This window comes from Trichoderma atroviride, chromosome 4 (assembly GCF_020647795.1).
Source record: "Trichoderma atroviride chromosome 4, complete sequence".
Lineage (NCBI taxonomy): Eukaryota > Fungi > Ascomycota > Sordariomycetes > Hypocreales > Hypocreaceae > Trichoderma > Trichoderma atroviride.
In genome coordinates, this window is record NC_089403.1 from 5,132,926 (window position 1) to 5,156,051 (window position 23,126).

The 23,126-nt window shown below is 49.8% G+C and overlaps 11 protein-coding genes across 12 annotated transcripts; 2 read left to right on the forward strand and 9 right to left on the reverse strand.

Moving 5' to 3' along the window:
- Nucleotides 1–63: 63 nt before the first annotated feature.
- On the reverse strand, nucleotides 64–1,102 carry TrAtP1_009105 (uncharacterized protein; the record flags this gene model as incomplete). Its single annotated transcript, XM_014087242.2, has 3 exons — nucleotides 64–522; nucleotides 588–1,007; nucleotides 1,070–1,102. 3 exons carry the CDS (start codon nucleotides 1,100–1,102, stop codon nucleotides 64–66), a joined length of 912 nt encoding a protein of 303 aa, XP_013942717.2.
- A 695-nt stretch (nucleotides 1,103–1,797) lies between these two features.
- On the forward strand, nucleotides 1,798–3,677 carry TrAtP1_009106 (uncharacterized protein; the record flags this gene model as incomplete). Its single annotated transcript, XM_014087243.2, has 5 exons — nucleotides 1,798–2,699; nucleotides 2,768–2,864; nucleotides 2,928–3,199; nucleotides 3,252–3,568; nucleotides 3,622–3,677. The coding sequence occupies 5 exons, from the start codon at nucleotides 1,798–1,800 to the stop codon at nucleotides 3,675–3,677; spliced, it is 1,644 nt and encodes a 547-aa protein (XP_013942718.2).
- A 279-nt stretch (nucleotides 3,678–3,956) lies between these two features.
- Nucleotides 3,957–4,692, reverse strand: TrAtP1_009107 (uncharacterized protein; the record flags this gene model as incomplete). Its single annotated transcript, XM_014086334.2, has 2 exons — nucleotides 3,957–4,357; nucleotides 4,419–4,692. 2 exons carry the CDS (start codon nucleotides 4,690–4,692, stop codon nucleotides 3,957–3,959), a joined length of 675 nt encoding a protein of 224 aa, XP_013941809.1.
- A 1,025-nt stretch (nucleotides 4,693–5,717) lies between these two features.
- Nucleotides 5,718–7,274, reverse strand: TrAtP1_009108 (uncharacterized protein; the record flags this gene model as incomplete). The annotated part of the gene is made up of 1 exon (XM_014087244.2): nucleotides 5,718–7,274. One exon carries the CDS (start codon nucleotides 7,272–7,274, stop codon nucleotides 5,718–5,720), a length of 1,557 nt encoding a protein of 518 aa, XP_013942719.1.
- Nucleotides 7,275–9,349: 2,075 nt separating this feature from the next.
- Nucleotides 9,350–10,795, reverse strand: TrAtP1_009109 (uncharacterized protein; the record flags this gene model as incomplete). Its single annotated transcript, XM_014087245.2, has 3 exons — nucleotides 9,350–9,475; nucleotides 9,537–10,148; nucleotides 10,199–10,795. The coding sequence occupies 3 exons, from the start codon at nucleotides 10,793–10,795 to the stop codon at nucleotides 9,350–9,352; spliced, it is 1,335 nt and encodes a 444-aa protein (XP_013942720.2).
- A 394-nt stretch (nucleotides 10,796–11,189) lies between these two features.
- Nucleotides 11,190–12,046, reverse strand: TrAtP1_009110 (uncharacterized protein). Its single transcript, XM_066114162.1, has 2 exons — nucleotides 11,737–12,046; nucleotides 11,190–11,676 (listed from the first exon to the last, which is right to left on the reverse strand). The coding sequence occupies exons 1-2, from the start codon at nucleotides 11,899–11,901 to the stop codon at nucleotides 11,419–11,421; spliced, it is 423 nt and encodes a 140-aa protein (XP_065970256.1). The 5' UTR covers nucleotides 11,902–12,046; the 3' UTR covers nucleotides 11,190–11,418.
- A 662-nt stretch (nucleotides 12,047–12,708) lies between these two features.
- On the reverse strand, nucleotides 12,709–13,272 carry TrAtP1_009111 (uncharacterized protein; the record flags this gene model as incomplete). The annotated part of the gene is made up of 1 exon (XM_014086427.2): nucleotides 12,709–13,272. The coding sequence occupies one exon, from the start codon at nucleotides 13,270–13,272 to the stop codon at nucleotides 12,709–12,711; it is 564 nt and encodes a 187-aa protein (XP_013941902.2).
- Nucleotides 13,273–13,522: 250 nt separating this feature from the next.
- TrAtP1_009112 (uncharacterized protein) lies at nucleotides 13,523–15,554 on the forward strand (the record flags this gene model as incomplete). The annotated part of the gene is made up of 3 exons (XM_014087246.2): nucleotides 13,523–14,975; nucleotides 15,032–15,258; nucleotides 15,319–15,554. Exons 1-3 carry the CDS (start codon nucleotides 14,293–14,295, stop codon nucleotides 15,552–15,554), a joined length of 1,146 nt encoding a protein of 381 aa, XP_013942721.2. The 5' UTR covers nucleotides 13,523–14,292.
- On the reverse strand, nucleotides 15,517–17,934 carry TrAtP1_009113 (uncharacterized protein). Its single transcript, XM_014087247.2, has 3 exons — nucleotides 17,207–17,934; nucleotides 16,096–17,124; nucleotides 15,517–16,031 (listed from the first exon to the last, which is right to left on the reverse strand). Exons 1-3 carry the CDS (start codon nucleotides 17,459–17,461, stop codon nucleotides 15,795–15,797), a joined length of 1,521 nt encoding a protein of 506 aa, XP_013942722.1. The 5' UTR covers nucleotides 17,462–17,934; the 3' UTR covers nucleotides 15,517–15,794.
- A 169-nt stretch (nucleotides 17,935–18,103) lies between these two features.
- Nucleotides 18,104–20,948, reverse strand: TrAtP1_009114 (uncharacterized protein). 2 transcript variants are annotated; one of them, XM_014087248.2, is made up of 3 exons: nucleotides 20,232–20,948; nucleotides 18,715–20,177; nucleotides 18,104–18,653 (listed from the first exon to the last, which is right to left on the reverse strand). In XM_014087248.2, the coding sequence occupies exons 1-3, from the start codon at nucleotides 20,423–20,425 to the stop codon at nucleotides 18,151–18,153; spliced, it is 2,160 nt and encodes a 719-aa protein (XP_013942723.1). In that variant the 5' UTR covers nucleotides 20,426–20,948; the 3' UTR covers nucleotides 18,104–18,150. The 2 variants fall into 2 exon arrangements, with proteins under 2 accessions (XP_013942723.1, XP_065970257.1); XM_066114163.1 differs by having other exon boundaries at nucleotides 18,715–20,948.
- A 408-nt stretch (nucleotides 20,949–21,356) lies between these two features.
- TrAtP1_009115 (uncharacterized protein) lies at nucleotides 21,357–23,029 on the reverse strand. The gene is made up of 4 exons (XM_014087307.2): nucleotides 22,446–23,029; nucleotides 21,892–22,389; nucleotides 21,815–21,830; nucleotides 21,357–21,759 (listed from the first exon to the last, which is right to left on the reverse strand). Exons 1-4 carry the CDS (start codon nucleotides 22,872–22,874, stop codon nucleotides 21,425–21,427), a joined length of 1,278 nt encoding a protein of 425 aa, XP_013942782.2. The 5' UTR covers nucleotides 22,875–23,029; the 3' UTR covers nucleotides 21,357–21,424.
- Nucleotides 23,030–23,126: the final 97 nt, after the last annotated feature.

The following is a 23,126-nucleotide window of genomic DNA, read 5'->3' on the forward strand; positions in this document are numbered from 1 at the left end:
AATCGCGTTGGATGCTTTATGTTAGAGCCGTAGGATGAAATGGCCCCTTGCTCTAATCTGTATCTAGTTGAGTAGGCTGAGCTCTCTCTTGATGCTATCCCGTAGTCCAGCCTTGTCCTTAATGCCCAGTAGCTCGCCGTCATTCGCCTCGAGGTCGACAGGACCCTCAACTCCATCGGCAAAAAAGACATGTTGGACAAAAGGACCAACCGACTGCTTGTAGTCCCCATTTGCGACGCATGTAGTTGCTGCTTCCAACAAGTCACTGCCCTTGACATGGCTGACGTGGTATTTAGAGTCAGACTCCTCTTCAAAGATTCTCAAAACCTCATTTTGAGTTGTTTTGAAAGAAAACACATTCAAGAATTTGTTTGCTGTTTCTTCTGGCTTTTTCAAAATGGCAGCAACGGTTTCACCGACAAAGTAGGTGTTTGTGGCTGCCCAGGGCTTGTTGCCAGAGTCGATGATTACCCCAGTCTTTGCTCTAGCGTTGATTCCGAGTATGAATTGAGTTTGAATGCCCTTATTTCCACCGATTAGCTCATTGTGTACATTTAGGCCAAAGTCGTGGATGATGACGGTCTCACCCAGTCAAAGAAGAAGCCACATGCGACCCCCGTCCAACTAAACCACTTGTGCTTCGCAGCAACTTCATCCAAGTATTCATTCAGCTTGGCTTTGTTGACTACCATCCAACCCATGTCTTTTTCCTCGGTGCGCCGATTGTCGACGCCATATTCGGATGGAATAAATCGTCGAACTTTGGCAGCAACGGCAGCGTCGACAATCGTCTTTTGGTCATCCAGGGCAGCTGAGGAGATTGCGGAAACCAGGGCATCGTGACCTTGTAGTACTTCTTGAACTGCTTCCTTGGAGGTTATATCGACCCTTTTCACGTCGACTCCATCCACAAAGGTGGCTTGTGACTCAAGTCGAGTAATAGCAGTAACCTCAAAGTTGGAGTTCAAAAGGGCTTTGATGATGGAAGGTCCAATATTCCCAGAGCCCTGCTCATTTATTAGCTTCGATTAAAATCCTGCCAGGTTATAAGCTCAACGAATAAACTCACACCCAACACTGCGACTTTCTTGATAGCAGCCATTTTGTTATCGTCGATGACGCCTTTTGAATCTTAGACGATAGTGATGATGTTGTTTTTGAGATTTGAGATGAGCACTCAGGGAATAACTGCCGCTTTAAATAATTCTCATGACATCTGGTATGCTCCAATGTAGCCATTTATTTCGCCAAGTTACATTACGAGCGAAAAGAAGAGATTGATTGCTGAGAAATCATAGCAAGCATGAGACGCTAAGATTTACTCCTGTAGCTTGATGTTTTAGGAAACTGCCTTGAAACTAATTGTAATAACAAAACCACGTCTTTCTTGAGGCCTATGTTTCTACCATTCCCCTACTAGAACGACCACAACGATAAATGGCGGGCTAGATGAGTAATCGATTATGAGAACCAGTCCACGAGTTGACATGAAATGGGCCTCTTTTGCATCTAGGCAGCTTCACTGACGAATTTCCAGCGTTAAATTCAGCCTTCCATGCAAAAATCCTGTAGCCACATCGAATGCCCCTGTGCCAAGCTGCGGTCTATTCAATTGGATCCCATCCTTGGTGGATTAGGACGCAACGACTAATCATTGGCGAATTCCTAGCAAGTTGCTGGCGGGTTTCGGCGGTAATATCGGAATGTGGCGGCCAATGAATGAGAAATCACCGCAACCGCCGCACCATCCCGCACCTCACTCTTGTCTTCTCGTTTCACCGTCCGTCGTCTTTTCCAATGGATCTCATGAAAAGTGCTGGCCGCTATACGCGGACCGCCTGCTTCCCCTGCCGCCACAGCAAGAGACGCTGCGACAAGTCTCTACCGGCATGCCAGCTATGTATTCGGAAAGGGGTCGAATGCAGCTATCCAACTCGCCGAGCCCAGAAATATGTTGTGCTGCCGCAATCCAGCGAGACGGTCCAAACCACTGCGCCTACGAGAGATAACTCGACAACCAGTGGAGTAGCTCGCAGCAGTGAGTCGGCTTCACTGGAGCGACAAGGATCCTTGGAAGCCTCACATGCAACGGACATTGTCCAGTCGTTTGCTACGGCTACGGCTATCCAGTTTATTGCACCAAGGATCTTTCGCGACGCACACTTGGAGATTCCACGGATTAACATTGCCATTCCCAAGGATGTTGCTGCTCACGTTGGGGATTTGGGACAGCTTCATGATATTTACGCCACGTTTTCTTCGCAAGCTGTCATATGGACGCCGGTAATCTTCCGGAAGAGGTTTTTCAACATTGCGCTCAACCCACTATCTCCACGACGGACTGAAGGCGTCTTGATGTGCTTGTGTATGAAACTGTACTGCACACCCGCGCCCTCATACGAGGACGACGGGAAAAGGACGCTTTACAAGATAGTCAAGGAGTTCTACGCTGAAGTGGAAGCCACTGGAATCATGTCTGTTTGTATTTTGCAGTCGGCTCTGCTGATTGCTGTCTACGAGATTGGCAATGCAATCTACCCTGCCGCATATATGACCGTTGGAAACTGTGCTCGGTACGGTGTCGCTTTAGGTCTGGATAAGTTGATGGTCAGCTTGACAGGAGAAGGTAACTTGGGCAAGCCTTGGATGGAAATAGAAGAAATGAGACGAGTTTGGTGGGGAATACTCATATTAGATCGGTTTGTTCCTCCTTTATTATGGCATGGATACATGTATCGTTGTTTATAGGCGCTAACCTTGAACACAGGTTTCTCAACCTTGGAAACCCTTCGAGGTGCCTAACAACGAAAGATCCAGCGTATGATGATTACCTCCCAGTGGATGATTGGATATTTTTGGACGTTGTAAGCACTTTGATGATTATATCAACCATGGGGGGATAACGCCTTTAACCTATTACTTTTTAGACAGCAAGACCCCAAGACAACATCAAAATATCTGCCGCATTTACTCTCAGGATGGGCCCATTCGCCAGATTAGCCCAAGCCACGTACTTGGTAAACCAGGCTCTCAATCTTGTATCGCCTCTTCCTACACAAGATCAGCAAGTGGATTCATTCGATGTTGGAAAGGAAAGTGCACAGCTACGCCGCACAATTGAGGCACTAGTCTATCTAACCAAGACGGAATTCGACTTTCGCGACTTGGTAACTTGCTGCCAAGCTGCAATTTCGTATTGGTAGGCCCCCTCTAATTGCGCAAGTATATGATTGGTGTTGACTCCTGAATAGTGCCATACTGTTGCTCCAAGAGCACCACTGGCAGCGAGTGCGCATTAGCTCAACCGAAGAGGCGTGCTTTCATCTGTTTGCAGAGTCTCGGCATACACTTGAGATCTTGACGAAGATGGCGACTTCTATGCGGAAGGATGCACAAGAGGGAAGAACCTTGGATGAGGAATTTCCAGTGTTTCTCACGCAAGTCATTTATCAGGCAGCGCTGGCGACCATTGAAATGGGCCAAGGAAATCCGGATGAGCAGCTCAGGGAAAGACTTGAAACATTCAAGTGGCTACTTGAACACATGCGGCCGAAGTGGCGGGTAGCAGGTGAGTCAACTGGCCCAAATCTTTGTGTACTTGACTCTAACATTGTTGGATAGGTATATATTTATCCATTCTGCAGTCCAAAGAGGTCATGCTTGCTGCTGCTCTTTAGTGGCATATGAGCCTATATATAAGACAACGCTTTTCTCAGAAAGCATGAGTTTTCGTTTTGCATCAGACCCGCCAGAGGTCTAGTATATAACTGAAGAAGCGCGAATTCTACACGTGTCATGCTCTTACGTAAAATGGTAGCCTAGAAACAAGCCGAAGATCCTGCCTCACGTATGCAGTGCTAGCCATATTATCTTTATTATGAGTACTACTGCGCCTATACAAGCAGTGGTCAAACATGTAATCCAACAACAATCCGGGTGTTGAAGGCCATAACCTATTACCGAACTATCCGACGGCTTCCGCTGGCCATCCAAATGCGCGCATACCACTGGTGAAGATTCTCCATCCAGCCCGGCATAGGCCCGTTCTCGCCCTCGACCTTGCGATCGCTATGGAAGAGACAGCTCTTGAGCGTCAGGCGCGCAACCTGAGCCTCTTGGTCAATGGTGGCGCCAATAGCAAACAGGCCGTCAGAAGGCCGCGGGCCACCGTTGCGGGGAGAATCACCGCAGCGGACAATGACTTCGTTGGGCGTGCGGTCCACCACTTCAAAGTGGTCTGTCAGAACTGTGCCGGGTTCATAGCTGGAGGCGGCAAGCTGGTCTCGAGTCCAGAGCTGCGACGACGTCTCAGGGCTGTACCATTTGCGGTGCAGAAAACGTCGCTGTATTTCGTAACCTGCCAATTGTTAGTGATACGCTTTTAAGCACTTGATGAGATTCAGTTTCAATAGTCTCACCCCAGCCACTCCATACGCCACGACAAAACTCTAGAGCAAGATCGCCCTCCTTCTGGAGCAGCTCTGGGCGGATGCGGTTAAGAGGGATTGTCTTGACGCAAATATCGTTGGTGGCGGCGTTACGATGCGGATTGTACTTTTTATATACGCCAGAGCTGTACAGTGCGTCGTTGAGAGGAATGGGCGCGATGATGCTCGTCGACAGGCGAAGGTAGCCGACTGCTGCAGCTGTGCCGGCAGTCACTCCGAGAACGGTCTTGCGAATGATGCCCATTGCGAGCTATAGTAGTATACGTTGTGCAGTTTAGAGGCTAAAGTACCGAGCTCTGACGTCTAGATACGGCTGTGGCACACGATGGAGGTGAAGGTGAAGGTTGGGTTGGAGATGGAAACTCGACGTCAAGCTGAAGCTGCCGATATCTGCACCGCAGATCTTGGCGCTAACGGCACCTCATAACTGCCCCGCCGCGAATACATGAACGCCTCCACAGTTGAGTGTAAGCAGGCTGCCACTAGCGAACTTTGGAATGGCTGGCCGGGCAATTCAGTGGTTTGAAGGCGTTGGGGAACACGATTCAACCTGCATAGAAATGCTATGCACGTCACTTGGTTAACAAGACAACTGAATAGATGATGGTTGGAAATCAAGTTTCAAGGTATGAAATGCCAAAATTTGAGCACTCAATCCTTAATGGCGGTAGTTGCCATGGCAAACACGGCCGCCTCTTGGTATTTTGAGTTTAAGACGCCAGTTTCTTCAAGCAGCCACTATCATCTTGCATATAGACACATTGCGGTACGAGATATGAAACTCTTCATTGCGCTTACTCATGTACATTAAATAAAGTGATTTATCGTACATACACCTGGACAGGTGTATCCTCACCGAGTCGATTCAAAGGTCAAAAGAACAGTGCCAAACGATATTATAAGCGGCGCTCGATAAGCTTTGTTCTCCCAAAGCCAATGCTTTTTCTCTCCCGTACAATATGTGATGTGGCTACAACATTCTCGCATTGGTATTCCTGACCCTTGACTGTGTTCAAGTTATTATCTTACTAGATACATTTCAATTACGGCGGTGCGTATACATCGTATACCACAAGCACCAGTTGGCTATTCACCAGCCTCCGTGGGTACTAAGAGATTATAACACGGCAACAAAAGTTTAACATTAAATTTCATTTCATTATTAGGTGCTGATATTTTCAACCGCATGAAGGGGTTTGTCTTTTAGAAAAGGTTAGGCCATTGGCAGTGTACAAGCACAACGGCCACCGTATATACACACCAACCACTCTACCTCCCGATATACTTCAGCTCAAGATATCTCGCCGGCGGGTACGTAACTGCCGTTACCACAAAGGTAAACTCGTTGGCAACATCACCACCATACGCGCCAATAAGCTTCGCGAGGGGTCCAACAAACCACGTTTCATCCATGCCCATGCACCAGCAAATGACACCAAGAAGAAAGGCGACAGAGGCTCCAATGCCCACGGGCAGTCGTGCAGGGTCATTCCAGCCTTCCAGGTCATAGTTGGCAAAGTCACCCTTTCGGAAGATGAAGTGCTCCTGAAACAAGATGATGCCATAGCTCGTGCACCAGTATCCAAGAAGACTCAAGAAGTTCTGCAGGTAAGCATTCAACTGCTCTCTACCACCGAGAGCTAAAGCAAGAATGCAGAGAAAGCAGAAAATGGTCCAGATAAATCGGGGGACGAGGGCAAAAGGCCGTGATAGCTGCTGAAACGAAATAGCGGCGCTGTAAATGCTAATGACGTTGGTGTTGATGCCAGACAGCACGAGCAGGGTAAGCAGGAACTTGGCGAATCCTCGCGGGTAGAGCATCGTTTGGATCAGGTAGCCCAGTCCTTCCTCATAGGCAGCCGCCCAGTCAGGCTTGGAGCCGAGCGCCGAGGCAACGACACAGCCAGCAACCATGCCGATGGACGTGGGAATCGCAATGCCAAAGGTCGTCATGAGGAAGACCTTGAGCCGGCTGACGTTTGCCGGATAGTGAACGTAGTAGTCGCTGACCATGGTGCACCAGGAAGCGCTTGAGCCATAGACAATGGCCAACAAGCTGAGGACAGCACCGGTGAGCGTCGATCCAGTAGCAGTCGCAGGCGTGGAGTTGTCCGCGTATTTGCCAGTTTCGCCAAAGATGATGAGGAAGATGACGAAGAAGATGATCCAGGCGTATCTCTCATAGACCAGAATGGCATTCAGGCCGATGAAGGAGATGACAAGCGCAACAACCGCCAGAATGACGATGCCGAGGATGAGTGAGACATGGCCGTCAGACACGGCCGTCAAGGCCAGGCCACCCGTGATGCACGAAACCGCCGCCCAGCCCATCTGCTGGATGCTGTTGAGCAGCGCAATGACCTTGTTCGGCCACCAGCCAAAGCTGTAGCGGCTCACGCTGATCTGCCGCAGCCCGGTCGCGGCTCCAAACGTCGCACAGTAGCCGGTGATGGCGCCACCCAGGATCGAGGCAAAGATGGTGACGACAATGGCCTGCTTGAGGCTCAGGCCAAACTGGGCGCCCAGGAAGCCTGTCGCAAAGCACGACGTGTTCATCGTTCCGCTGGCCCAGAGCAGGGCCATTGTCAGCTCCTCGAGCCATGGCACGGGCTTCTTGTCCTGCTCCAGCTTGCGGTTGATGGCTTCGGACTCGATCCCAAGCTTCTGGTCCATGTGCGCCTCGAGCCTGCGGAGACGGAACAGCAGCCCGCTCGACGGTCCAGTCGCCAGCTCCCCAGAAGTGTCGTCAGAAACGTTGGCCACGGGGTCTTTCTCGTCGACATGATGGCCGGCCGGCCTGTGGCCAATCTCTGGGTCGTACTCCATGCTGTGAAATTGTCCGGCCACAGCACTCTGGGGGGAAATAGTTGCAGGTGCACTTCTCGCCTGCTGAAGCCGTGGATTGGCGGGGAGCCGTACCTTTTCAACAAACTTTTTCCTCTCTCCAGATAAGAGACGGGCCGTGGGATCCAGTTTTTAGCGGTGCCTTTTGCGCGCCACCTCACGCGACCTGCTGAAGATTGTATCCGTACAGAGCAGGCCAGCAGGCTTATCTTGATGCACTACCGAGTATGTCTCCAGCCAGCTAGTTGAGCCGAGCTGCCTCTCCCGTAGCGAGCTTCACGCCGACCCTTGCCACGTTACGGAGCAGATACTGGTATGAGTATGAGCCGTACGCTAGTCATTGGTATTGCGGGGTGGAGTACGAGGACCGCAGTGATTGTTGTCTTACTGGTACAGCGAGGGATCAAGGAATGCAAATGGTGTAAATACGACTCTATGTTGGGTGGTACATGCAACCAGGCTGCTCTGTACGACATGGCAGAGGCATTTGCTCTCTGCTCAGACACATGTACCCTGCTGCAGCTCATCGCCCTGTTTCATGCTTATTTCCAGCATCTCTCAAACCTGCCATCTCTCACAAGTTCTCTTTATTTCAACTCCTGTCGATATCAAATTTGGCCGTGCACTAGTGGCCAAAACTCGAGGGCTAGCAGACGAATAGCACCGCACTACGGCACCGCTATCCGATATTCGGTGGGTAGGTCGGCTCTAGTTGGCTGGGAAAAAAGCTGCGTCGGTCAAGCTTCCGGGCACTAGAGCTGGTGGTGGCACTCTAGTCGAGATCTTTTGGATCTTTTGTAAGAGCGCGGAGTACTCCGCGTATCACTGGATCTGCTCGGGCAAACGAGGATTTCAGCGGCATCCGGCACTAACAACGTCTTGAACAAGAGCTGGAGCCAGCGTGCCATGTGTATTACGGTATCGAAGATAACTAGAGCATTGTCGGCCGGCTCCGTCTTTTCCCAGCAATGATTCTCTGTCGTCTACGCCTCGGCCCCCGTTCTACCAGTACATGTACACATGTAAGTACACAACCGACAAGTATGGGAGAGATTTACACCGCCGTCTTCACAGTACAGACTTCATGGTACAGATACCGTATTCGTCGCTATTCTCCTTGGTTGACTACAGATCATTCTTGACAAGGCGAGACCCCTAGACTCCACTCGGATACGGAAATTCTGTTTTGCTCCGGAGCCTCGCGCTACTTTGCATTCTGACAACGGCATCAGTCTGGGGTTGTGTTAGTCGATGCCGCCGTCGATTCAAACCCACAAGCTGGACTATGGGATATTCTGTGGAACATGTTGTGTGCGCCATTACCTAATAGTAAAAGTGCAAATAATTACTGGTACAAGTTGCCATTGGATGGCCTCTATCGACAAGCTTGCAGCGTAAACGTTCCTCGACGGCCAAATGACATATTTATCGAAGTAGTTGTACCAAGGAGATTGGTATAGATCCATCTACCTTTCGCAATCCAGAATAAGCCTGCGATTATAACTATTATTACTCTCGGTATATATTAGGACGTGGTCTTGGTTCTTGAAGCTTTTATAGCATCAATTATACAGCTTTATGAGCGTGATAATTTTATTATTGCGGGACCAAGGATACACCATTCAAATAAAGTTATATATACATATATACAGAGAGAGATATATAAACTACCAATCTAGGAGTTGTGCAGCATAAACGAGGAATGGTGGTTACAAATCACCCGCTTTCCTTATAGTGCGATGAGGCATTAGTAACCCACTTGATACTATTTCAATTACAGCGTCATCTTACAACGGCAGTCTATGGTTTTAAAAATCCATGTCATTATTACGGGCTCTTTAGATAGCTAGAGCATTCTCTTCGCTGCGCCGTGCTTGCCATGATCCAATCGCTTAGTAGCCATCATGCTGGTAAAAACATGTAGCCAACTGTATTTTTAGTGTCACATGTGTACGCATTCCCGTAAATGCGCAAGTTTCCATTCACAAGTATCAAGCAGGAGGAATCACCAACACCCTGAGTAGCTTTAAAACTCATCAAAACATTCAGTCTGACATTTAAGAGCTAGCTGAGACACAGTTTATATCCAAAAGGCCGTCGTCCATGTTGGTACAGATCCACTGAGGCGTGTTGCCGCTGGGATTGGCTACCGAGATGTTTTGGGCTGCAATGTTTACACATTTCTTCAACATATCATGTTAGCTCTAGTTTAATCTCCTTTATACCCTTCCAAAGATGACTTACTTCTGGAGATGAGCATGTCAGAGTCCCCACGTCGGGATCATATTTGGACGACGTTGTTCCCCACATGTTTTTAAACAAGACATCGCTGATGGTCACGTTGGAAGGATACTTGTCGCAAATCGTCTGGTTGCTTTGGCCATAGCACTGGTTGATCTCGATAGCCCAATCGTTGTTGTCGTTGTAAAAGGTGTCGTACGTGATGTTTTTTACGTATCCCGCTCCTCCTCCTCCAGACAGACCAGGCTGGAATGGAGTATCTGTACCGGGCCATACCTTGATACGGGCGCCGTCGCTGGCATTGGACATTGAGATGTTGTATACGTATACGTTCTCAACTATGTCGTATTCCGCGGGATATTGACCGAGGGAGCCGACTGAGATGCCGTGTGAGCCATTGCACTGCAAGCCTTGAACAATGATGTTGGTGCTGTTGGGCTTGAACGACACGCAGTCGTCACTGTTGTTAACATGGGAGTTTTGTATGACGACGCGATTACTTCTAAAGGTATCCCATCCGTCACCATTCTTGGCCGGATTGCTGCTCTCGCTGCCGACTGCAATATCAATATCGCTGACAAGGATGTCAGTGCTATTAGCGACGAGGTTAAACCACTGTATACAGTCAGTCATGTCTCTTACTCTGGATACGCAAACACGCTTACATCAGGGGAGTTTCGCATTTTGAGGCCCGTAACAGAACCAGCATTCAGTCCGTCTAGAACAAACAAAATGGGTCGCAAAAGAGTAGGGTTAGTCGCAAATGCATCATACCAAGCCTGGCCATTTCCGTCGAGTAACCCGTGTCCCCCTCCGTAGATGTTGACGTCTTTTCCTCCAAAACGCCAAAACGCAGATGAATTCTGAAAGGCATATTTGAATGAGTTCTGCACCCAATAGTCAATGTTGTCGGAGAATTTTATGGTGCCAGTGAGGACAACATCTACAGCCTCCAGGAATGTGAGATCCAAGGGAGAGGCAATGGTGTAAGTGCCATCCAAAACCACGCGACCACCTCTATTACATTGTTTGAAGGCTTTGAAGATCTCAGGAGCACTGTCGATATCTTTATGATTGTTAGAATGAGAAGAGCTGGGGACATGGCATGTCTTGTGGCGATGAGGTGAGTGTGGGAACGGTCGCCCTGGCGTCTTGGGTCCCCATTGAAGCTTAGGTCTTTCAAGTATCGTCTTATGAGCATTAATGGGGTACACCGAAAGCAATAGAGCCCCCCAAAGTACTAGCTTTCTGAAAATAGCCATTTTGTTAGCTGTACACTGGGACAAAGGAAGACGAGGACCAGCAGAAGCATATACAAGATCTTGTATAGTAAATATCGCCATGGTACCGTATACATATATAGAAGTGATATTGAATCACCAGTTTAAAGACCCGACTCGATTCATCCGGCTATTCAGCTTAGCCTCATGCTAGGTTTACTGGGCAATGAGGATCCGGTCTCCCACTTGACTGCGGAGAAGTGGACCTTTCTCTGCAAAGCGGCAGTAAAGACTGGCTTTGAGTGGAGCGGATATGGGACTGATGTGGCATCTATGCGAAATTGTTCATTGCATACATCATTGGGGAGTACCGCTGTCATTGCTGATGACTGAAGTTCTTTTGTAGCAATAGTGGAGAGAGTAGCGATCATAGGACTTACCGAAGCCGTTGGAAAACAGATAAATTGTCTTTGGCTAAATTCAAGAAAGCGATGAAACTGGTAGCTTGCAGGATCTTTCTCTGCGGAGAAATGAAAGAACAAGAGCACTGGTGGAAAAATTAAGAGCGTAGCAGTTTTCTCAATGAGGTCGGTAAATACAACCCCGAATACTCGGAATGCCTTTCCGAAGATGTCTCGGCGCCTCATGTCACCAGTTAATAATTATCAAGCATCCTTTCTCTCTTTAATTTGATGTACCACCGTCTTAATATCGGCGCGCTGTCGTACCAAGCGATACACTGCCTGTGATTCCTCCTGCGGCATATTCTTCACAGCATCAAAGAAGTATTGATATTCGTTACTCTTTTTCTTTTCTTCTAGAAGTTTTCGCATCCACATTTCTGCTTCCGTCTCAGCAGATGCATATTGGCAATGAGCGTCTTGCTGAGCACATGAGACGCATGTGGGCTGATCTCCACTGCACTGTAAAGATCAATCAGCCTGGCTGCGATCTGGAAGACGAGTGTGTACTGGAAGGATTACTTGTGTATTGCTCTTCCGACAGGCTTCACATGTGTCATTTACGCCATTGCGTCGGGACAGCGTAAGAGCCTGGCATACATTGTCGGTAGAAGTAGAGCTCAACTCAGAATTGGGCGCGGGCTGGCTCGGACCTGCGGCGCTTTCGTGGGAAGTGTCACGCTGCATCGCTGCTGTAGTGAAGCTATTCGTGTTGTAGTAGAAACAACTTGTGTCATATATCGATCGAAGCGGTACCGCTATTCAGGGCCAAAGTAAATAAAGTCGGACCGCGTGAGTTTTAAATCGAAGTCACACGTGTAACGGACCGGTGAAAGAAACGGAGACGGCTCTGAAATACCACCTCGGAGCACAGAATGGCTTGGTGCATGCTGTACAAAGTATAGCGCAGACATTTCTGCACATGGCCATTCTCGGAAATTGACTTGTTCAGCGCAACCATACAGCCTTTGATTGGTGTACGGCAATAGTATGCATAAGGATTCCGATGATTTGAACTATTCTACGATTACCAGTCAATAAGTAGCTACAGCCATATCTTATCATGGCATATTCTTTGTTTAGACCAACAAATCACAGATGTGGTAACTCAGCGTCAAGAGTGGGAATATGCACCTTTTAGGTGATAATAAATTAACAGAAACCAGCTATAGAGCTCAATATGGTAACTCAACAGTCCAGTCCAACGGAGCTACTGTAATCTATATGAGCTAAATATCCATTTGCCATAACAGTTGAGACGGCGATGCCACATGAAGATGGAGCACGCAAAGCATTGTCCTTACAGTTGACCTCTACTAAGGCCCGTGACTCTTTGACAACTACTAGGCGTCGCTTTGTATCTGAAATAACGCTTTGCTATATCTGTTTCGAGAGAAGGTAACGTAGGAATTACTCCGCGTGAATAATTTTTCATGGCTGGGAGTATAGCCGATATGAGGCGAGAGCAAGACCTCAATGCGTTGGTCCATTGGCTTACGCTTGCTGGACCGTCTCAAGAGGTCCCTTGAAATCCTTCTCCATTTCAATGAAACACATGTCTTCCGGCAAAGCCACGCTGATGAATCGTTCGCGAGGAAATGGCGATGTCTCGCCCGTCTTTTGGTAGCCCTGGCGCATGTACCACTCAATAAGAGTCTTGCGTATCGAAAGTGCGTTGAGCGAGAACTTCTCAGCCCCCCAAACCCGGCGACAGTAAGCTTCAGCGTAAGCAAGGACAAGGCGCCCAACGCCACTGCGCTGATAGCGGTCGCTGACTGCAATCATGGAGAGGCGGCCACAGTTGCCATCGCGCTTGGCGACCTCGATGGATGCCACCAGGCTGTTGTCGTTGTCGAGAGCCATCAGGATGGTGTTTTCCGGGTTGGCAATCTTGGAGGCCACTTCCTCGATATCAATCCGGAAAGTGGATGCGAGCTCCGTATTGCCAGTCCAGTCGGGTCTGCTGTCCTCGGTGCGAAACGCAGCCTGGACCAGCTCTTGAATCTGGTTGGCATCTTCTGGAGTTGCGGTACGGAATTGAAGGTTGAGAGAAGCCATTTTGTGGAGAAGACGAATCACAATTGGACGTTTGTTGAGTTTCTGAGAACGTTGTGCTGAATAGAGTCGTTGTCGTTTGATATCTGGCTTCTTGAGTCTACATTTGGCCAATTATTTATACTTTTTCTTCTTCTCCTTCTCATGGCATACGAGGCATATCGTGCTACGAGTTGCTGAGCCCTTCAGCGTTTGCGTTCCTAGGTTGCTCATGTAAAGGCGCTAATGACTCCGCAGGGCTCAACCGCGAGTTTTCCTGGCCATCAGTTGACCGGCTAGGCTTCCATTTTTTGTAGCACTTCCCCTTAAAACATGGTCTGTCCAGGTCTATTAAATGCTGCCGAGCGTAAAAGGCGCGTAAAAGGCGCGCAAAAGGCGCAAAATAACGCTCAGCGCATGTGTTGCCAATCAAACTGCGCGCGCCTTTCTAGGCATCAAAGACAAATCTTGGCAGAATGGTTTTCTCTTATTATGCGTGAAATTGCCTCATGTCAACGAGCGTTATGAGTCTTGTTTTCAATGTCCATTATTGAGTTGCTGACTGTTAAGCGCAGCTGCATCGTCTGTGGTGTCCACTCAATTCGATCGCCGCAATCCCCGCAAGCGCAGTTCAAGACTGCTACTGCATTCAGATTCATCTGGTAATGGAATACTGCTGCCCCCAAGATGGATTTAGCCAAAATATTCCAAACGGCGCACACACTGCGGCGCGACGAAGCCGGCTTGGCCATGAAGATTCCGTGCTGCGACGGGATCGATGCCACGTCTCGGGAGGGACTCTAACTCCCCGCATCCAAGAATGAAGCCGGCGAGATGGCTCAACGAGTAGAAGCTCTATATAGCGCTGGACTGCACTGAGTCGCACTGTTTTCTGCGCGTGTAAGTGTTTATATGACAAAAAGACTTTAATTCTCAAAATTGTGCTTTTCACCTGAATAAAAAAGAGAAAATACCAGAAGGGAAAAGACTATATACCAGAAGGGAAAAGACTATACATATTGCTCGTGCCCTCATATATTCATCATGTTTGGCAAGATTGCTCTCGAAGAATGCTGGACTATTCAGGAGGAATTGGCAAACAATGACCCGGGCAAATTTGTTGCCGCTGGGACTGGCTCTCGTTTGACAAACGAGCTGCTCGACATTCACGACGTGCGTTTGAAGCAGATGGACGAGAATAACGTTGACTTTATGATTCTCTCATTCAACGCTCCTGGCGTCCAAGGCATCGCCGACAAGGCCAAAGCAGAAGCTCAGGCAACGCTGGCGAATGACCGCATGGAGGCCGAGGTGATGAAAGCGCCTCATCGCTTTGCAGCATTTGCCGCGCTGAGCATGCATGATCCTGCGCAGGCGGCAGCAGAGTTTCGCCGTTGCATGACGGAGAAGAAGGGCTTTGTTGGTGTGCTTCTCAACGACTACCAGAGTTGTGGTGAGGATGGGAACGGCATGCTGTATTATGACCAGCCAGAGTACGATGTCTTCTGGCAGGCAGCAAATGACCTCGAAGCTCCGGTCTACATGCACCCACGGCCCTCCAATAAGCTAATCCACAAGCTTATGTGGGATGGGCGCCCGTGGCTCGATTTCTCTGCTCTAGGGTATGCGGACCGGCTCAATATGCATATCCTGGGAATCGTTACCAACGGCATCTTGGATCGCTTTCCCAAGGTGAAACTGATTTTTGGGCATATGGGCGAGCACATGTAAGTCCAATGGCTTCTTTTATCTTGCAGGTAGTCCAAAGCTAATGCAGCAGCAGCCCTTACGATATTTATCGTATTGATCATAAGCTTGACCGCAGCCGGTTCCCCAACATGCCTATGCGCAAGGATAAGCTTGTTCGTGATTATTTTGGCGAGCAGCTCTTCATCACGACTTCTGGACATTTCTCGACGCCGGCCTTGATGTGCGCCATGGGAGAAGTTGGGGTGCAGTCCATCATGTTTTCCATCGATTATCCTTTTGAGAGCATTCCCAACGCTTGTGGTATGTTTTTCTTCCCTGCACGCCCAACGTCCGTTTCTAACTAGAGTGTCTTTCATATAGCGTGGTGGGATGAGCATGTAGCTGCCAGTGTCAACCAACATGACTACACCAACATGGGGCGCAATAATGTTCTTAAAATTATTCCTAGGCTGACACAAGAGCCGCACAATCTAAAGGCCATGACTCCGCAAGAGTGCAGGGTGGGAAGGTTGGCGGCGGACGAAGGTGAGGTTTGCTATGGTTTATACAATAAGTCGTGGAATAAGCGGGAGATTAAAGTAGTGCCGTATAATTAGAGGTAACTGCGAGAGGTCCGAATTACAATCAATTGATGAAGATGCGATTTAGAATTCAATTGATGTGAAATGAAAAAGTGATTTGTTATTAAAAGGATATGTTTCGATATAATCGATCAAGGTATTATCACGTAACATCATTACGCATATAGCTCTCCCACATAATGTGATGAAAATGACTTTCACGCATGAACAGCATGCCCACCCATTAAACACAAAGGTATAAACGGCCACGCGCAATTATAAATCCTTGTGAAAGGTAGGATTACCAAGACGTTTCCGCCATTCCGCACCCTTGAAATAGAGCGGAATGAGAGGCAGGTAAAAGGCAAAAGCGACAAACGCCAGGGTGATCCAGGCATCCTGAATCCCTACCTTCTCTGAGAAAGGGATCGAGTAAAAGCCAATGGTGAAACTGTACACCTGTCTTCCAAAGTTAATCAACGAGCCAAGCTCGGGAGATTGAGGCTTGTAGCACTATAGCACACGAGAAATGTTAGCATGTAGTTGAGATTAGAAAGCGATGTGCACTTTGACTCACCTCTGCCGTATACGTATAAACGCCCGTGGTAACAACCTGCAATCCGAAGCTGGCAATGGCAATTCCAAACGCCACTCCAATCCAATGAGTCTTGTTTTCCAGGCAGACTCCTTCGATGATGATGCCGAGAGGCGTTAGCACCGCAGCGGGAATGATGCCTAGAAGACGATCCTCAGGGCTGCGCTCGCCTCCGCGACGTATGGCTCTCTTCTCACTGATCCAGTCGGAGATGCCTCCAGCAAACAGCTCGCCAATAAGACTACCAACTGTGATGGGAATACCCAGCAGAAGCCCTGTTTGCTGGGGCTGAAAGTGGTAGATTCTACCAAAGAGGTTCGCGCTAGTTATGATGAAGAGGATGCTTCCATAGGCGAAAGAAATCGAGTAGCACCACGTTGGCAGCAACACACTCGGGTACATGATCATCTGAAACGGCCGGAAGAAATCCACAAGCTTGACTCGTCGTGTAGGATGTGCCCTTCGCTTCATAAGCATGTTCGACTTCCAAGACTGTGAGGGGCGTGCTACAGCCTCTGGCGTGCGAGAGTAGAGCGTTTCCGGGACAGTAAAGATGAAGATGACGAGGATTCCTCCCGTCAGTATGGCCGGAACATAGAAGCACCAGTGCCAGCTCAAGTTCTTTTCGATGTAGCCACCGATTAGAGGCGCGATGTGGCCACCGGTCAAGAAGCTGATGGTATAGACGCCCATGTACAGCCCTCGTTCGTGGGCAAAGAACATGTCACAGACGGTAGCGCTGCCCAAGCCTAGGGGCACGCCGCCAAAGAAGCCATTGAGACAGCGCAAGGCGATGAGGGTGCCGTAGTTCTTAGCCGCGCCGGAAGCACCGCAAAAGGCCACGGCAGCAGCCACGGTGCAGATGTAGACCGGCCGGCGGCCATAGACGTTTGCGATCGGGTTCCATACGATGGTTGAGACACCGGCCAGGAGAATAAAAGTGCTGGTCACGTAGGCAGTTGTGACGAGATCCTTGTGGAGGAAAATTGACAAAGGAACAAAAGCTGGCGTCTAGCCACGAGTCAAGGCGCAATTAGTACAACGAGATCGTGTTTAAGAACGCGCGATCGGTGGGGCTTCGGGATACACGTACGATCAACGAGGCACTAAACAAGGCCAGAAAGGAGAAGAGAGAGACCTCAGCCAGGACCATTAGCTTCAACCAGCGATTCCAGTTGAGCGGGTCTTTGGGGTCGTCGGTGGGCTGAGGCGACAATGGAAGGCCACGAGGGTCTAGCTTGAGCGGAGGAGCATCTTCCTCGTGTTCCCTCTCATGTTTGGCGCTGCCGCCGTTCTGTGAATGATCTTCACTGGCGGAGACTTCCGCCTTATCCATTGGCGCAGCCATTGGCAATTAGGGGTGGACAGCAAAGAGCAAAGGCGGGCAGTAGTAATAACGTTAAAGCAGATGGCGGAGTTGACAGTGGCGTGAGATCTGGTTATTCATCATTTAGACGAACCTTGTCCATTGTTCTTGTGCGGGAAGAGTTTTTCCATGCGCGGTTATTACGCGTGGTATTTATCAAATGTCGCCTGATTGCAGAGACCCCAGACAGATGCTGGGATCACGATAAGCGACGAACCACGCGCCTTCGGGGGGAGTTTAGGGTTCTCCCCCACAACTGCCAGACGCCACAAACGCCATTGGAACACCGTTTGCGTACAATGTTGTGCAGGTCTGGGGATGGAGGGCAGGAAACGCGGGGTACAAGGGCATCTTGACAGCTGTGCCGAGAGCTTTAAGCTATATTCCTATTTGTGATCATGGCCATGAGCCGTGTTTTGTGTTCCAGGCCCAGGAGGACTTCATCTGAAGAAGCCGTATAGCTACCAAGTAGCTCCAGAGCTGGTTCATTCCATGTATCTCGACATTTGTCAGCACATGTAGCTCGCTGAATCATCGTCTTTCGTGTTGCCAAACCAGTACGTTGACTACAAATACCATATAAGGCTGTCATCTCATGTGTTACGTCAAAAAATACATCAAAAGTTGTCCAAAAAGTTTCATCAGTTATTAAATATTCTATTCTCATGTCATTATCCAGGCACTACTCCGTTGAGAACTGGTGGAGATCGCATCAGCGACTCAGCAGCTCCGGGGTTCTCCACACCCCACGACCAAGTGGCCGAGCCTAGATTCGAATGGAGCTCTAACTGAGAGCCTAGATCCATGGTGAGATCCTGAGTAGTGTCCCACAGTGACCACAAATCGACGCCTCCGTCTTCCGTGGCCCCGTCCTCTGGTAGTGTCGTGCTGTTGCTATATGCCGTAGCCTCTCCGGCCCATCTGTCACTCCCCGGCATGACAGTCGGAGGGGTGTTGTACCGCTCAACCGTCCTCCTACGTTCATCGGGTATCGTCCTATTCAGGAAACCAAGCAGCTGCTGTAAAAATGCATATGCCCGTTGCGCACAGAGATGGTTGCCAGACATTTGGCGGATCATAGTCACCGCCTGGTCTAGGTGCATCAGTGCGCTTCGGTCGTCTCGAAACTCTGGATCAACAACATGGGAGACGATGATGAGGATCGAAGTAAACACTTGGCAATTATGTTAGCAGGAACTGGAGTTTAGAAAGGGAATCAGTGGCCCTCGACTTACAATAGTATAGATTGAACCAGCTGGGCCCCATTGCTTTTTTAGTCCGGTCATGGCGCTCAGCTACCAGACGAATGGTTTCCTCTGCTGTGCTGACACAAACTTGTCGGCTACGTTGCAGTACGCTTGCCCGTAGTCGACCTCCCTCCGGTTCATTGGTAGCTGGAGCCGAAGCAGAAGATGCTGATGAAAGTGCGCTGAGGCCCGATACGAGCGACTGTCTGTGGATCAATATGCAAACCATGTTGGCCCGAAGCGCCAGGATAAGTGTTGATTCTTTGTCTGGTGGTACGCCTTCGCGGATGCGAAGATTATCAGGCATTTCGGCCTGCCAAGTTTCAAACTCCTCGTCAAGTCTAACCAAGTCTGATAACGTTGGTTGGCCGCCCAGCATCATTGTGGCCTCTAAAAGACGGTATAATTTTGATACCTGTAGAAAAAATGACATGCTAGTTGTAGCCTGGACTGAGGGGAACAATAATTGATTCGGCCGAATGCAGTCATCATCTAGATCTTCTGGCAGAGGAGTTGAGAATGTGGCCGTCGAGGTAGCAGCAGGGCGGCCGTAAATCATGCTGAGAAGCTGATCCAGGCCAAAGCATGCATACCACACCCGCTTGCGGACTTCCTGGCCTATACAATCGAATTTCTCAGGATCAGGCGGCCGGTGTAACTCCAGATCGTAGGCTATGCGGATGGCAAGCCCCAGCACCGTCCAGCACTCGTCGCTGTAGCTGGAGCTTTGCAGGAAGCGAGCGCCGAGAAGCAAGGCTTGGACCTTTTCGATCCTCCATTCTGACATGAGACTTGGCTGCATAAGCTGCATGGCAGTGTCGTAGTACTTTCGAGATATAACGTCGGAGCCCTCTTGGCCCCGTCGACTGTGCGCCGCAGTCAGCGCGCATATCATGTTGAGGATGGCCAGTGTGTAGATATGATCCGTCGTTCGAGCCGCGTGGCGATTGCTCAACACTTGCTCAAACTGAGCCATGGTGGTAGGAACATGGAATATTGGAGTGAGTTCATGGTGGAAGTCGAAGTATGTTTTGAGCAATTCTTGGGCGTTGGGAGGCAGTGAGAATAGATCAGATGGGCTCCTCGACTCGACAGAATAGTCTCGAGGGGATGTAAAGGACCGAGCATCCAGCTTGGCAGATGGGTGATTCATGGCGTTGAGTATCAGCCGCGTAAAAGACTCGCCAGCCTTGCCGCTGAGGAATATGTCTGGGGTTGTTGGGAGGACATGGTGATGCTGTTGTTGGTGGTAGCTGCGGCCCGCTGGCCAACCCATTGACTGGTTGGGATGCTGCATTGGCGGCAGCCTCGAGGCCTCGTACTGGATAATCGACGGAACAGGAGAGTTGTGCTGGACCACGGGCAGAGCATGTGACGGCTGCGGTCGCTGCTGCTTGTCTCGATGAGTGTCCTCGAAGTTGCGTACACGGCGTTCCAAGGATCGGATATATCTAGATGGCAATTAGTGTTTCGGCCTGACGGGAAGCAATGCAAGGAGTCGTTACGCCTGCGCCGACTTAGTCATGCCCCGAAGCATCTCGTCCGACGCCTGTGCCGGCACAATGTGGTCGCATTTGGTCTTGCGCTGGCGACAGCTGCGGCAGGCCACCGTCGCCCGCCGCCGCTTTCTGGGGCCGTCTTTGCGCTCAGGGCCATCGCCGGCCTGGGCAGTCGACGGCATAGGGGACGTGCTCGCCATTCTGCGGCGGATAATGGCTCAAGAGAGAGGGATGGAAGGGTTCTGTGGCTTACGGCGACGTAGTGCGTGATCCGTCGTCGAGGTCGGGGCTCGGGATAGTGACGCCGTCGCCAGACTGTGCGCTAAACTGACCTGTGGCATCCAGGTCGCCGCAGCTCGTGGTGCATTGCTTTGCGGGTGCTGGACTGGCCCGGCGGCGAGACGATGGAATCGAGCTGATGATGCACGGGAGACGAAACGGTTCGCTTCCCGGATCGCGAAGGAGCTAGGCGGTGCTGAGAGATACAGGATGGCGCGTAGCAGCTTCTCCACCCCCAGCGCCACCGACCCCGGGCAAGCTTAGCTGGGAACTGATCTGGGGTTCATCGCCGGAGCGTTACGGGGCAGCAGGAATGCAGGTTCTGATCGATCCGTGGCCTGCGAGATTCACGATTTCGAGATGGGCGTGCCCCGGACTGCACTAGTTTGGCGCCTCGAGCTTGGATCGAGGCCATTAGCTGTTTTCCGCAAGTGCTTCATCTGTGCGTAGCTGCTAGAGATTGTGCCAACTGCTAGGCACGCTGCTCTCCAATTAAGAAAACATCGTGGTTTTGGGGGCCCTGCTGACTGGAGCTGACGCCACATAAACGTCAAATAGAGTTATTTGGCCCCATCGCAGTCAGCAGGCGTCACAGCGGGGAAGCTGAAAGATCGGCATACATGGAGCCATGTGCTCGTATCGGTGCAAAAGTCAAGGAGAATTGTGCTTGTGGGTTGGCAAGACTTGGCGGCGTTGACGGTGCGCACTTCCCATTGTGTACGGGACTCATATCTCACATGTGATCACTGTAAATAGGATGTCTGCCTGCAAACACTGACTGATAAAAGCACGAAAAGAACCGTCATGGCTGGTGAATTCTCTATTTCTCGTGTATCTTATTAGCGACATTATTCTTGGCTGACTAGCACTTCTTGTTCATTAATAGAGTTTATCGTCCCATCCTTCAAAGCTCCCGTGGTTCATGAGTCCACCAGATGCTGCTTCTTTGCTGTATACTCCGCCTCAATATCCCCCGTCCAGATCCAACCCATGCGGTCTTTCAAACTATCCCGCACAAGAGGCAGGCAGTCGTCATAAGTCTTGCCCTTCATTTCAGGTGTCTGCATTTCATACACCTGTCCAGCTTGGCGAGCTGTAGCCTGCGCTTTCTGGGCACGAGGGAGGCGAACATCTTGGTACACCTGCATCCATTGTTCAAGGGTCTGGTTGCTTCCTCTTGAAGATGCGGCAAGATAGTCAGCTATGGCAAGGCCCAGGATATATCCATCTTCGATGGCCTGACCGGCACCGGCTCCTACTGTATGTTAGTTCAACTCTAGAAGACATTGTTTCATCTTGCGTATTCTCACCCTGATGTGGCAGCATCTATAATCATGAATCATTAAAAAAAAGCCCAAATAACATCTAACATGTGCCAATTACTTACCGCGTGCGCTGCATCTCCCATCAGTGCTATTTTGCCGTTTCCAAAAACCCATTGATCCAAGAGTTCGCGGTCATTCAGAATCCACTTGGATGGAAATTCGTTCATAAAAGATATGGTTTTGCGGACCGTAGGATCGAATCCCTCAAATTCCTTCTGTACCTCGCTCCTGTGGCCCGTGGCTGTCCAGCTCTCCAGAGCGCGTTCGTCATCAGAATATACAAACGCAACAATATTCAGCGTCTTGTTTTTGCTTATAGGAAACGCTAGAAAGTGCTTGTCTGGACCAAGCCAGCTTATCGAATAAGACTTGAACGGCCACCAAGCCTCGAGATCCTTGATAGGTACTAATCCTCTGTAGCACATACGGCCGCTGTATTTAGGATTGTCAGTGCGAAACTGAGATCGAATCTTGGAGTGAATTCCATCACATCCAACCACTAAATCTGCTGTCGCCGTTGTTCCATCAGCGAAATGAAGCTCAACAAAGCTACCTTGGTCCTGAAAACACGTTAACAACAGACAAGCCTGTTCTCTCAACCCCCAGCCAATCTTACCTTTAATTCGATGCACTGCTTATTGGTGTGAAGAGTAGCTGCGTTTCGCTCCTTGACATGGCTAAACAGTAATTCCAAGAACTCGGCTCGGTGAACGGGGCTTTGTCGTATCTCCTTTTGGTCATCCACAGGCACAGTCACAATCTCGTTGCCATTGTCATATCGACGGAACGAGATCCAAATGCCGTTACGATGGCCGGAGATGTCATTCAAGTCTTTTCCTATACCAATCTGATGGAGCAGCTTGGCAGCATTGACTCCAATCCCCAACCCAGCTCCAATCTCTTTATACACTGGCGCTTGCTCATACACATCGATGATGACACTGCCATCCTTGGGACAGTGGTGATGGATTGAAAGGGCTGCACAGAGACCACCAATGCCACCGCCAACAACAGCGATATGGAACGGGAGCTTCTGACTAGGCATATTTGATAGAGTTTGACTTTTTCCACCAGATCAACATCGCAGCCCTTTAGGCTTCTTTGGGCGCGCAAGACTTATATATTGGCGCGCTTTCGCTTCTCCATTGCTCAACACTCGGCCTTGAAGGCTGCTCTTTTCCCGAGACGCTCCGAATGTGGACAAGGCGGATGGGGGCTTAACTCCCCGCGTTGCTGCGCTTCCCCGTTCTTGTATGCGGATAAGGCGGTATTTCCGGAAATATGCGCGGGTCCGTCG

Excerpts from the sequence above, each read along its gene's own strand:
- TrAtP1_009110 (XM_066114162.1), bottom strand. The coding sequence starts at position 11,901 with ATGCAGCGTGACACTTCCCACGAAAGCGCCGCAGGTCCGAGCCAGCCC. Across the intron at positions 11,677-11,736 it reads GTCGGAAGAGCAATACACAA|TGCAGTGGAGATCAGCCCAC; the intron begins GTAATCCTTCCA and ends TGATCTTTACAG.
- TrAtP1_009113 (XM_014087247.2), bottom strand. The coding sequence starts at position 17,461 with ATGGCTGCGCCAATGGATAAGGCGGAAGTCTCCGCCAGTGAAGATCAT. Across the intron at positions 17,125-17,206 it reads TGTTTAGTGCCTCGTTGATC|ACGCCAGCTTTTGTTCCTTT; the intron begins GTACGTGTATCC and ends ACTCGTGGCTAG. Across the intron at positions 16,032-16,095 it reads TTTATACGTATACGGCAGAG|TGCTACAAGCCTCAATCTCC; the intron begins GTGAGTCAAAGT and ends CGTGTGCTATAG.
- TrAtP1_009114 (XM_014087248.2), bottom strand. The coding sequence starts at position 20,425 with ATGGCGAGCACGTCCCCTATGCCGTCGACTGCCCAGGCCGGCGATGGC. Across the intron at positions 20,178-20,231 it reads ATGACTAAGTCGGCGCAGGC|ATATATCCGATCCTTGGAAC; the intron begins GTAACGACTCCT and ends ATTGCCATCTAG. Across the intron at positions 18,654-18,714 it reads CTGGTTCAATCTATACTATT|TGTTTACTTCGATCCTCATC; the intron begins GTAAGTCGAGGG and ends ATAATTGCCAAG.
- TrAtP1_009115 (XM_014087307.2), bottom strand. The coding sequence starts at position 22,874 with ATGCCTAGTCAGAAGCTCCCGTTCCATATCGCTGTTGTTGGCGGTGGC. Across the intron at positions 22,390-22,445 it reads AGCAGTGCATCGAATTAAAG|GACCAAGGTAGCTTTGTTGA; the intron begins GTAAGATTGGCT and ends ACGTGTTTTCAG.